The 13,276-nt window shown below is 45.2% G+C and overlaps 2 protein-coding genes across 2 annotated transcripts in view; both read right to left on the reverse strand.

The window, feature by feature from the left end:
* YWHAH (tyrosine 3-monooxygenase/tryptophan 5-monooxygenase activation protein eta) overlaps positions 1–124 on the reverse strand; it is a 19,368-nt gene extending 19,244 nt beyond the window's left edge. Inside the window, exon 1 of the mRNA XM_009280033.1 lies at positions 50–124. Coding sequence (XP_009278308.1) covers positions 50–124 — 75 coding nt within the window. The remainder of the gene's footprint in view (positions 1–49) is intronic.
* Positions 125–297: 173 nt separating this feature from the next.
* The window catches only part of ANHX (anomalous homeobox), a 13,859-nt gene continuing 880 nt past the window's right edge, over positions 298–13,276 (reverse strand). The window contains exons 2-9 of the mRNA XM_009279999.2: positions 12,313–12,586; positions 11,543–11,667; positions 11,200–11,323; positions 9,735–9,921; positions 9,119–9,251; positions 8,543–8,844; positions 3,803–3,890; positions 298–1,821 (exon numbers count right to left, since the gene is read on the reverse strand). Coding sequence (XP_009278274.2) covers positions 1,791–1,821; positions 3,803–3,890; positions 8,543–8,844; positions 9,119–9,251; positions 9,735–9,921; positions 11,200–11,323; positions 11,543–11,667; positions 12,313–12,586 — 1,264 coding nt within the window. The 3' untranslated portion in view covers positions 298–1,790. The remainder of the gene's footprint in view (positions 1,822–3,802; positions 3,891–8,542; positions 8,845–9,118; positions 9,252–9,734; positions 9,922–11,199; positions 11,324–11,542; positions 11,668–12,312; positions 12,587–13,276) is intronic.

The following is a 13,276-nucleotide window of genomic DNA, read 5'->3' on the forward strand; positions in this document are numbered from 1 at the left end:
GGCTAGGCGGGGCGCAGGTCTGTTAGGACCGGGCGAACACGACTCTCACGGGCTTCTGGGAGGGCCGCAGTCGCCCAGCACCTTTCCACCCTGTGCACCAGCTCAGATTCACCCAAGGCCCCATTGTTGAAGGAAATAAACGTAAACGTGTGCATAACCCTTCCAAACACTGCTGTTTTGAACACAAAACCACCAAAAACAAGAAAATGGCCTTCCAAGTGAGATCCACCAAAATAAAGGCAGTGTCAGGGTCTCAACACACATGCACATGCATGTGCACCCAGGGCAGCTGGTGTTCAGGTTTTAATGTACAATTAAATACCATGTGTGAATAATCACTTCACACCCTTACCTTGAAAAATTAACCCTGGAGAAAGAGTCATTCATAAGCTTTATTTGCTAACTTTATTACAAAAGGTACTGGAGGCATCTACTTCAGGGCTGGAGTTTTGGCAAGGTCTACTCCTTTTGCAATTCATATTTAAAAAACAGCAGTAATACTTAGGGAAAATACCCAAAAGACTGCCCAATGACTTGCAGCATTAGTTTTAAACCTGCATCAACGGTCTGCTTTGCTACTCATGCCCTAATGCTCTCATACACAATTCTGCTTTTTAGTCTCTAAGAGAAAGAAAACAGGGCTCCTGATTTGTGAGCAGCATGAGATGGAGGAGTGTAACAGGCAGCCTTGAGGCTGGGTTAAGGAAGGAAAAGTACTGGGCAAAAGGAACAGAGTTGCGCACGCTCCCCATGAGAGCTGCAGTGAAATGGCTTACCCCCGCGGAGTAAGCAGCCTTCAGCCAAATACAGTATTAGCCCCACACTTCCTACGGTGTGTAGGAAACAGTCTGCACAACTCACGCTGCTTTGCAGGGCACTTGTCTGAATAGGATGTGCTCGCTTGCTGCTGCCTGGCGTCAGACTGCCGCAGACCACCCGAAGGGTGACACAATCGCCTTGGCAGTTTCAGTCCCCCCAGATCTGGGGACTGAAAATGGATCAAGAGGGTTCTGCGGCTCCCACCTCCTCCATTCATCCTTCCTTCCTGGGCAATCTGAGTTGCAGGTAGTATTAAATACCGACACACTGGTATGCCCTCCCCCAATCCTGCAAAAACATTAACTTTAGCACTGAAAATTCTACCACGCTCCAGTTTGTGTCATCTGTGACACTGCAGAGCATGGAACACTCCAGAAGTTACACACAGCAGTACAACAGAAATACAGAGAAGAGAAATAGCAGTATATTACCAGCACTTAGCTGAGACCTTATTTTCCAGGCCTGAGAAAAAGTTATCCAATATCCACTGCTAGGCAATGCAACTAAATTTTACTCTTTTTGAGTACAGGAGCTTCATTTACCTTCATGATGTAATGAAGGACTCAGATCTGACCAGTGCTACGGGTAGAAATATGTAACTGCCACAGAACTAGTGACTTGATATTTTTAGCATCTACAGTGCAGCTTCAGACTGCTCCAGTAAAAACCTACAATCCACAATGCACCTTTGGTTTCTTCTATCCTTTGCAAAATTCTTAGTAAAACTGTAACTAAAACAAACTTTGTAACTATTAGAAAAAGCCTTCATCCTTCTACCTCACTCTCTCTATTCATCTCCATGTCAAACCCTCATTCATTTAAAAAAAAAAAAAGGAAAAAAAAAACCAGGAAAAGGATGGGGCGTTTCCTGGGGAAGTGCAGACCACACTGAGCATCTCTGCAGGCAGGTCACATTCGTCCCCCGGCTGAGAATTCAAAGAGCAGCCAAGCTGCCCAGAACGTGTCATTGGTTAATGGGTCACCAACTGGATTCTCCAGGACCTGAAAGACACAGGAAAGAATCAAAGCTTCACCACATACGATCTTTAATGATGCCGTTGCTCACGGTGGAAGAGCTCCTTTGGGCAGACATACAGTAGCACAAGACTGTGCGGTGGGAGGGAATGTCAGTGGTGAAGGCTGTGTGCATGAAGTGACAAAGTCCTTGTTTCCCTCTAAGTTCAGGTGGAGTAATCCATCTGTACAGGACGTGGGTGTAAAAATGACAAACACAATCAGTGCACAATTCAACTCTCAGTAATTCAGAGAAGAGCAATTCCCTTCCCTTTGCCCAAGGCATTGGCTCCTATAAAAGCAAGTAAATGACAGAGGGTAAGACCAGGATGAAATAATTAAGAAGGGAGTGATCACCTAAACAAGGGAGTTCTGTTCAGGGAGGGAAAGAAATGTCTCCAAAATGAATTAACTTTTTTTTGTTTGTTTGCTTGTTTCGTTTTACTCTCATTTTGGCTCTGATGGGATGCATGACCCAAGCAAATTGAAAGTCATGTGTGGACAAAAGGAAGTGTACATCTGCACCCCTGTGGTTCAGACACAGGAACCAAACATCTGCATATTCCTGCAGCAAACCCAGGGCAAGTTGATTCAGCAAGAAACAGAGTGCCCCGGAAGTCTGTAGAATGCTCTGAAATCATTTACCCATTCAAGCTCTTCCTTTTCCTACAGCACACATTAAAATATGCAAAAATTGCTTTTCTGAATTCCTGAACCGAGTAATTGTTACAAAGATTTGAAGATGTCCCCTTTTGACATCTGCAGGCATCACACAGTATCTTGCTCCCCGGCCCACATTGCACTGAGTGTCATGTTTCTATACCATTGCAAAATCAGTGCAACAATGCAAAATAGGAAGATGAGAACTCTAGCTACAGAGACTGCATGCTCTGGAAATCTTAGAAAAGGCTCATTCATTATTAATGCCCAAAGCTTTCCTACTCATCTGGCTCATTATGGCTGGTAAAAAGGCCACTTTCCAAGATACAGATCTTTATATTGATGCTTTCAAAGGCTCAAAAGAGGTTCTGTTACTGCCCTCAGAGCTGCAGCCGCTTCCCATAATGAGGCCAGCAAATATGGCCTCCTGCTTTTCAAAATCTCTTTTGAAAAGGTTTTCTCCGGCAGCTTGCGTTGCAAGAGAAACAGACATGGATGCTAACTGATTGGTAGACCAACACATGTGAAGCCAAAAAATAGCTCAAGGTACAGTTTAGATAGGGCTTTCTTGGGTCCTATTTTTAAGTAACGTTTAATTCACAGATGTGCTCCCATCCTTGAAAGCACCAGATTTCTAACTTCTATTCTCTACTGCCTTAAAATCACTGTAAGAAGGCATGCAGACTGTATCCAGATCATGGAAGTAACTTCTTTTATCACTTCCTGTAATAACACTGCTCTGTACACTGCTATCAGCTATCTCAGAACAGTGCAAAATCCCTTGTCCTCAGCAATAACACAGACTTGGAAATGAAAATTACATGAAAGGTTTTAAGAGGTCTGAGAGAGCAGAGTCTAATTCTGCAGAACCCCTCAGAGGGGAGTGCCCTCAAGCAGACATCTTCCCTGTTGTCTTCTTTCCACAGTGCTAGGTGAGCCCTCCATTGCTCAAAATTTAAATGACACTTTGGATCTGCACAGGCTGCTTTGGCCATTATTTCAATGACACATTTAGTAAAATTAGGTTCTGATAAGCAATCCAAGCGGAAAAAACAACAAAGACGCTTCTCCTTCTAGCACCTGCTGGATGCTACCCAGGGAATGCCCAGCGACTTCTCCTAGCATCTGCTGGATGCTACCCAGGGAATGCCCAGCTTGCTCTGAACTGGATTCCAAAAGGTATGCTTAGATCAAACATGTTTCATACTAAATACGATGTGAGATTTCACACCTCCTGTGTGAGAGCTACAGCTGGATAGAGTGTACAGGGCTAAGCTCCTTTCTCTGAACACTAGGTGTGTTCTCTTACCTGGCTTTGTCCCAAGGCTTGGCTTTCTTCCATGCAGGGTGCAGAAACAGGTGGGCACTGAGGCTTGCCAAACACAGTCTGACAGGAACTGGAAGAAAATATGATCATTACAAATGCATTTGTATTTATGCTCTACTCACCACTCACTGTAGTGTTTTGCAGCAGGACAAGAGGGGCTGCTGGCAAGACTATTCATTCAACAGAGTTCTGTTAAGCTGTCCACAAACCTGCCCCATTTCTCCAAATTGTTATGGCCTGAAAATACAGATTCTGCACTGGGAGGACTAGCCTGACCAGGAGCAGTATACAGGAATGACATCTCCATTTGCAACTTTCCTTATGCCCCCAGAACACTCTCCATAAACAAGGAGATGTCTACCAAAATGTCTCTTTCCTGGAACATACTTTAAACACAGATCTTAAGAGTCAAAACACATAAACATGTGGCTTTAGACGTAGCCACAACATTGGCTACGATTCTACTATAGCTTTTCAAGGCCGCCAGTCAAGAGTCTGGGGACATGGCTTCCCCATCCCCACCTGCCTGGGGGCTCTACCAACCTCTCAGAAGAGGTCCCAGCCTACGGGCACTGGGTACTTGATGATGGGATGTTCTCTCCCTTCATCACCAACTCAAAAATATCTATATTCCAACAACACTGCCCATACCACTACCAGGAATAGCCCAGGGTATGAATGGCCATAGAGGCCCAGACCAAAGGTGCCAACAAATAGAGCACAGGAAAAAAGTAGAAGAAACAGGGCAAGTGTCAAGTTGCCCTCCCTTGGAATGCCCCCCAGGCTCCAGCAATCAGTCTTGGGACTCCTCTGCTGGAGGCTGCATTCAGGCAATTACATGTACTAATGACAAACGGACTCAACCCCCTGCCCCCCCAAGAATTTGTCTCATCCTTTTTCATAGCCCACTTACACTGACATGCACAATGCCCTTAGCAACAAATTCTGCGATTTAATTATGCAACATGCCAAAAAGTAGCATCCTTTTGTGCGTTCTGAACTTGCTGCCTGCCAGTGTCGGGGTGCTGGGTTATCCAGAGGGGAGAGCCTAACAGCAGGAGGATTCCTAGCGCTCTGAGCTGGAATCCCAAAAATGCAGGCAGAAGCAGTAAGCTGCAACGAACATCTCAGGACTGATGTTTTCTAAATCAATATGCTGGCTCATAAATACAGTCTGTCTTGCTCCATAGAGTTCAGTGTGCTTTTCTGTTTGAAATGTGAGGCACAAGAGAGTTCTACTCTGCATGAACCATTAGCTGGGCTACATTCCACCTGTCCCAACTCGAGGAGTGAAGAGGATACACCACCACTATCTGTAACGGCAAGCATCTGTTTGGTGTCCCACAGGAACTTCCAGTTCGCTAGCTGGATCAAACTCTCCTGCCAGGCAGCAGGAGCAGATGGAGACAGTCAGCTTCCAGCCTGGTTCCCCCTCACACTCCTACCTCACAGCCCTGTAGATCATAAGAGGTTTGGATACAGCCCAAGTGCATAAGACCGACTGTAAAAAGCCCATGAAAGAAGTCAGCTGGAATCGTTCTAATAAGCTTTCAGGCCACATCCTTTCCAGGTGAGCACCTTTAAAAATGAGACAAGCAGATTAAGGGTCCTTTGGCTGACTTGTAGCTCTACCTCTGCACCTACGAAGCAGGGAGCCACAGGTGCTGGCAAGGCAGTGAGAGCATAACACTAAGCCCACTCCAGGCGGGTGACCTTGCATAAATAATTTCCTTCTCTGTGCTTTACTCTTCCCTGTAAAGCAGGGATAACTTCACTGCCCTGTCTTTCCAGTAAAAAGCCCTGAAAGAAGTCAGCTGGAATCGTTCTAATAAGCTTTCAGGCCACATCCTTTCCAGGTGAGCACCTTTAAAAATGAGACAAGCAGATTAAGGGTCCTTTGGCTGACTTGTAGCTCTATCTCTGCACCTACGAAGCAGGGAGCCACAGGTGCTGGCAAGGCAGTGAGAGCATAACACTAAGCCCACTCCAGGCGGGTGACCTTGCATAAATAATTTCCTTCTCTGTGCTTTACTCTTCCCTGTAAAGCAGGGATAACTTCACTGCCCTGTCTTTCCAGGATAGCAACACTCATTTGCCTTACAGTTTAAGCTGTTGACTCCTCCATGAGTCCCCAGATGAGTGATGCTCATTGCAACATTATTGCTAAAGATGACCCTGGTGACACAACACTTCTCTCTAATCCAGTAACTCTGTTAGAGGGCTCTGCCTGATAACAAAGGTGATCCTCATTCATTGCCATTGAGTGAGCAGTTGATCTTACCCAAGACTACCCACGCGAGGTCTCCTGGCTCTCTAGAGAGAAATTGCAAAAAGGCCAAGATAAAGTTGCAGCCTAAGCATCACTCGTTTCTAAAGAGATTGCTGTTCCATAGCATTCATGGCATTTTGGGGAGTTCAAGGTTTTGGGGGGAGCTGGACCAGGCCACTAAACAGGGTTTATGAACAGTGTTCAAATAACTATATCCTCACCAGAAAGTATCAACGAAGCATCAAGTCCTGCCCCTGCCAGGAATACGATAAAGGGTGTGTGAATTCCTGGCACAACTGACATACCCAACAAGGAGACATTCACCATAGATTTCTTCTACTGGCGGAACATATTTTAAAAATAAACATGAGCTCACTCTAGAGTCAGAACATGCAATTTTAAATCCAGCCAAAATATTAAGCCTCACTGATCTTTCATGATCTTTAGCCACTGTTTAAAACTGCGAATCTTAAAACACAGACTGAAGTGGGTTTACAATGCCCAGACCTGGGTGCTCCCCAACAATTCAGAGCGGGGAGTCTGACATGAATGTGAACAACTGTAGCCCAGGAGTCTGACATGAATGTGAACAACTGTAGGCACCAAGCCAACTGGGAAACGGGTAAAAGGCAGAAATGTTTTTAGCAGAGAACTGGGAGGCAAAAAACCACTGATCTTTATCTCCAGTGAATCACTGCCTTCCCTTGTGGCTTGACAAGCCACAAAGCCTCTCCGTGCCTCTGCTTCCTCATCTATAAAGTGGGAATAAAACTCCTTCTACCTACCTCTTTGACATATGATCGACTGTGTCACACTAGCACAAATGCTGGACAGTGTCAAGCAGAAGGGTTATGAAATGGGGCTACTGCTCCTGTTCTGTCTTGCAGATCAGCAAATTAAAGGAACCTAGTAATGTCTGTTTGGCAGTGTTTATTTTTACCTAACATTATGGAAGTTGTATAACATACGGAAGATGGCACGGATTCTTGTTTTTTTGCATTCTGTGAATTTATATTAAGTCCCAGAGAAAATGTGCAGCCTGAAACATTTGATACAGGTGGAAAACAGAAAGACAGAACAGTGCCTGTCTTTCTGTCTTCCAATTTGGAAAGCTCGCACGATGGAATAATCTTGTCATGAGGTTATGAAGCTACAAAAACTATTTTAGGATTAAATACGGGCCCTACCAACCCAGCCCACAGAATCAGCTCTCACCGAGATCAGTATAGGTTATAATTTTCTGCCAAAAAGAAAAACAGGCAAATGGCTTAGAAGCTAAGCCTGCTTTAAAGAGAGGGGTTCATATCTTTTCTGATGAGGCTGGTCCCGAATATCCTTTGTGCCACCACTGTAAAACACATACACTTATACAGCACTTCCCATTTCCAGTGCACGGATATAAATATCTGCAAAATGTGATGGACACAAGGAGCGTCAGGCCCCTGGAATGAGATGCATCACTACACTCTTTCTGCAACCCTCTTCAATGGGGGGATCAGGACAAGGCTAGACCCACAGCATCACTGTTACTCCTGCCTTTAAGAAACCTTGTGCTTTCCGCTCCCTTTACCTGTGGGGAAGAATAGATTCCAAGGTCCCTAGCTGTCCTTCTCTAAGGATGAAGCTTTCAACCTCTAAATCTGACTGCTGAATGATTCTTCCTGAACTGGCCTCAATACAGCCACCTTGAGGGACTCTGCTCAAGGGAGCTCTGATACCTGCTGAAATAAATGCTCATATTAAAGACAATTACAGATAACATGACCCCAACCTCTGACCCAGCTATTCCTCCCCTCCTTGCTCCACATTCACCAGAGGCTGGGCGAATGGCAGTCACAGCACTTTCTGTTCCGCAGACTTACAGCAAAAGCAGGTGGCCATCACTTACGTATCCTATCAAGGCTATTGTGAAGAACAGGGAGAAGAAAAGACATGGTGGGAATGCTGAACAAGACTGGACAGGAAGGAAACAGAGAGGGAGAGAGAAAGAATAGCAGGAAGGAGAAAGGAAAGTGAGAATGTATTGCTGAAGATGAGCACCGTGTCATCACAGTTAAGAAGTTCCCAGCCTCTGCTCAGGCAATCTCTTAGGAATAACAGGTATTTAAAAACCCAGAAGCTTGCAAACTGACAAGGTGAGCAGACACCACACCTGAAGGGACTCTTCCAATGGAAATGCTAAAAGGAATCCACCTTGCTGGAAAAGTACTATCTTATGGAAGGAGTTACAGTTTAAGCAAAAGACTAGGTAAGAGTGTCTGCTTCAACACCTTAAATCAACAGATTTTTCGTATTGAGCTACTATGGGAGCAGAACTCCAGAGCTCAAAATAAGCCCTGCTCCCAGTTGTCATGGCATCAGAAAGCCACGTAAGTGAGCAAGAGTGTTTACAACAAAGGGAAGGGAAGCTTGAAAGCTCTTAAGGTCAATGATCTGGGTGCAGTTTTACTAACCTTCTATACTTGGGGTCCACATGGAGCCAGAGACTCCTCTGGTGCTGGAAGGGGCCTGCCACATGACCAGTCGTTCATCCGGGAAGGTAAGAGACCCGCAAGAGCACAGGACAAAGTTATCCAGCTGGGGGCTGGCATCAGTACTGCTTGCTACTTCTCTGGGCTGCAGGACAGCAGAGTTAAAGCAGGTTCCTGGTTCCAGCATAGCCTCAGTGCAAAAAGCTACAGGTTGTTCAGTGTTCTGAGTGGTCAACAAAGCCTTGCTTGTCCTCGCTTCATACAACTCACTGCTCTGCATAAAGCTGTAATGATGGAGAAAATAAATCAGCCAGACATATTGCTTTGCAAAGAGGGGGAACCCCCCCAGCTAAACCTTTGAATCCTGCCCTTGACAGCTGGGAGATTAACTGCTAGATGCTCTGACTGCCTGATGCTGGGCATGGACCGTTCCCATCTATGGAGTCACAACCCCTAAGTGATGTCCCCTGGGAACTGATGTGAAAGCCAGTTCCATGAACAAGTTTAAAGGTTGCTTCATCTCTGAACTGTCACTGTAAAGACTTTTTCATACATCACCTGGATTCCAGCATCTTTAAATAAGTTCCTTCAGGAGGCTTATCCAGATCTGCAGCTGACTGCTCCCACCCTGGGTCACAGGGCATGAGGGTTATCTCCATTTGCTCAGAGCAGATGCTTACACAAGATCCATCTGAAAGGTGCAGGCCGGGCAGGTGAAGGAACACTAATAGTTACTCAAAAAAGCAATGAAACAAGTCTAATTTGCCAAATGCAGCAAGACCCTCTTATTCCCCATGACTGAAGTTTGGTCAAGATTCTGTGAAGGGGCATGGAAATACTGGGTTTTACTGGAGTACTGCCCTGATCCCAGAATCTGAGAGCTAAAACCTGCTACCTCCCATGTATTTGCTTTCATTTGGTGCCCCTTCTGAGACGGGCATGTCTTTTCACCTGTCCTTGCACAGGCGTTATGAATGCTTGCTCCTTCTACGGAGTGACAGCCTCTAGCCAAACAATGAGGCACTCCACTGAAGTAGAGTCCTCCAATGTCCACTTGATCCATCAGCATATAGATGCTGTTCTGGAGAAGGAATAACCTTCCCTTCCTGAGGGAACTTAAAATTGTTCTTCAGCTTTCTGGATCACATCCTAAGCCCATTAGGAAGAGACGAACCTGCAGGTTGTGGAGTGTAGGATCCTTTATCCTGCTGCTCCTTCGTGTGGTAAGTCAAAGCCCTCTCAGGACATGAGTTGTTGAGCTTTTCCGTACGAGGGAGGCAGGATTTTTGACGTCGCCGATAATTTGCAAACCAATTATAGACCTGAGTTGGCTGCAGGTTCATGTCCCGAGCCAATCCCTCCTGCAAACCCAGGTGTAGGGAGAGATCAAGGGAAAAAGAATAAACCACATCCATGTAATAATCAGGCTTTTCCCTTCAGTTCAAAAAGCAGCCCAGCAAAAGAGCTTTCAAACCCAGAGGTATTTGTTCACTAGGTCTCCGATAAGTCTATGTGGATCCCATTAAGGAGACCGATTTATAAACTCAGACAAGTTGCTGGAAAACACACATTCCACCCTGCTCCCCTAGTCAATTTGTTTGCTAAAGGAAACCATATACTGCTATTTTATATTGCTGTATTTAAATGTAAAACCTCACCAAAGCATGCTCTTCCCACAGAATGACAGCTTCACATCACTAACATGACACTAATAGGATAAACACTAATGCATTTACCACATTAAATAGTTTTCACAAACTGTGAGCAGTATAAACATCTGTATCACGTTCACAGAAAAATTTCTGCTGTATTAAACTGTTAAATAATGAGATCACATAAGTGAAGAACGTACTGGGAAATTAATGCATAAGTGATCATAGTATCCTGACCTTTTAGGACTTAATTATGCAACTTCATTATGCTCCCAATTCAGATTGGTTTTTTAAAATGAAAATTTGGAAGTTGTTGCTGCTTTGTGAAAAGGGTAAGAAATAAACCATCTTCACATTGTGGAACTATTCAACAGGCCATCCTGCCTCATATGACAAGGGTGTTGGAAAAATTGAGCACCACAGAGGCAGACTTTAAAGTCTGAAGCCTTCACTTTGCAAGGTAGTAATCAACAAGGATTACTGCATTAATTCACATGTCACTTTCATTACAAATTTGTTCCTGTCCAAATAAGGTAGATAGATGCATACCTCAACACAGCCTATCGTGTTTTCAAATTCTGTGAATTTAATGTGATAAGTCAGTACAAAATGTATTCTGGTAAGCAAAGTGCAATTTTATAATGGCTATAACTCAGTCAAGTCAGAACTATTTATCACTGTAATATAGTTCTTCTGAGTGATGGTTGTTTCGCTGCCTATGCTCAATCACTACAAAATTAGACCTGTTAAAAGCCTAGTGAAGAACTTATTTCCCCTGATCTTTTTGTCCAAAGCAAGTGAAATTACTTAGCATGAACTTGATGATTTTTTAAGGAAACCTTCAGGGAAAGATCAAATATCAGGAATCCCAGCCTCACTGGGGCTTCTGAGAACAAGGATTTAGAATGAAATCAGTTATAGGACCCTGATAGCAAAGTTCTGCTTTTCTGTGATAAGGAGACCTGATTGGAAGTAGCATATCCCTACCCGCTGTTTCTTGTTTGGATTTGTTGTCACCTCTGCAGCAAACCTGTGCAGTTGCTGTCGTACTTCATCTGAATAGTTTCGATTCTTCAAACCTTCAGGACAAAGGGAAATAGGTGGAGGATTCCTGTACACAGGAGAAAACAATATTAAAAAGGACCCAGAAAGAGTCATTCACATTCATGGGAATTTTCTCACGTTGCCACAAGTGGTCAAAATGCCAAGAAAAACCTAGCTCCAAGAAGCAGGCATCTCGCGATGCAAAAACAGCCTCTGCATCTCTACCCCCTGCATCTGCTAACTACAGCAGGAAAAAAAAAAATGTGGTCCCCCCATGCCGCAGTACCTCTTCCTGCAACGGAATTTCTGCAGTGGTGTCAGAAAATCCGTGTGGTGTTTCTCCATAACCCTCCGGTAGTGAATCTCATGCCAAAGTTGCACCAGCTCCTCCTTCTCTTCTGCCTTGCAATACTAAAACAGAATAGTATGTAAGCAAACCCTTTCCAGGTAGTCCGTCAGGCTTTCTGTAAAGGAGAAAACCCTCAACAACTCGAAACTTACTCAGAGTCCTACTGGTTTGACAAAGCTGGTAGCATCATCCAAGTATGTGGCTCACTGTACCTTCTCTAATCTACACAGGGAGTTGCCTGCCTAATTCTTTCTTTTCCCCTGGTGAAAAGGGCTACGTTACCAGATCTAGAGACCAAAATCCCTCACCCTGAGTGGTGCCATCCAGCCTTCCTCATATCTTCCCATCCTGGCAAGCCCTCTAAACTTGGCCTCCCCAAGGCTTTTATGTCCTGAGCCCTAAGTTTGTGAAAAACTCCAAGAACCACCACACTAGAGAACAAAAATCCTGCTTTCACAAACTACAACCAACCCTATAATCACCCAATTACCTTCTTCCCCTTGGCTGATTAGTTGTAACCGCCTGTAGCACAGGCTTTATCCTGTGTTTCAGGTCAACCAATGCACACATATCACCTTACACTGCCATACACCAGCTGGAAACGCTCCACACACTGCAGTTTGGGTACCTCTACACTAACAGCTCTAACTACTATTTTTCTAATACTGCTTTTTGTCTCCATGAAGAAACAAAGAACACATCCCTACCTCCAGGAGTCTGCAGGCTGTGTCATGCTGCCCATTATGGATATGAACGAACACGCAAGCTCGGACAATGTGGATGTTAGTGAGAAAATACATCTTGTGTTTGCATCCCATCATGGCCCCAACCAGCTTCTCCAGACTAGGAGACGAGCTCTGGAGGTCCTGGCAAAGCTGTCCTGCTAGATCCAGCAGCTTGGCAGGTGGGGGATCCTTGTTTTTATTCCTGTTTAACATGGCCATGAACCGCTTCATCCTTACGTCCTGTTGGAAGCCTTTTCTATGCAATGCACAAAGTTGTGGTTAGATAAAAACCTATTATCTCCTATTTTTAGCTTCTCTGGTACGCTTTTTTTTTTTTTTAAAGGAAGGAAATTCACTGTGCTGTTAAAAGCAGCCTGAGGACCTCAAAACACTTAAAATAAAACTAGGCCTAAAGCAGCCCTGAAAGGCTAAAGCCACACCAGGTTTGTAGTTGAGAAAAGAGCTCAAGAAGACGCATTAAACTTGCCCCAAAACTCAGAGGCTGAAGGAGGAGACCAAAGCAGGAGGGCTGCCGTGGGGAACCGCACACTGGGCTGGTCCCCATCTTCCCCGCTTCGGTCTGTGTGCACGGCTGGGGGCACCGGGGGTGCTGGCAGCTCTGCAGTACCCCACGCACACACAAGCGCCCCCAGGCCCTCCACCCTCATTCAGATCAGGTACCCCCGCATCCAAATCATGAGATGAAGCTTTACATCCACTGCTTACAGGTTAAAACTACCAGAACATTAAGCCCAGAAACGTTCAGGTGAAATTCATGAGTTTTTTCTCCAAAACGGCATGGGACAGGCCAGGGGCAGGCTGCAGTTACAGCAAAGCGTAACTCAAATGATCGTCGGGGCTGTTTTTCGCCCATTTTCCTGGGGAAAGGAGGCCGGCGCGCGTGCCCGGCGGGTCCCCTCGGGGACACCCCACCCCCTGCCCCCTG

This window comes from Aptenodytes forsteri, unplaced genomic scaffold (assembly GCF_000699145.1).
Source record: "Aptenodytes forsteri isolate BGI_AS27 unplaced genomic scaffold, ASM69914v1 Scaffold323, whole genome shotgun sequence".
NCBI classification, from domain to species: Eukaryota; Metazoa; Chordata; class Aves; order Sphenisciformes; family Spheniscidae; genus Aptenodytes; species Aptenodytes forsteri.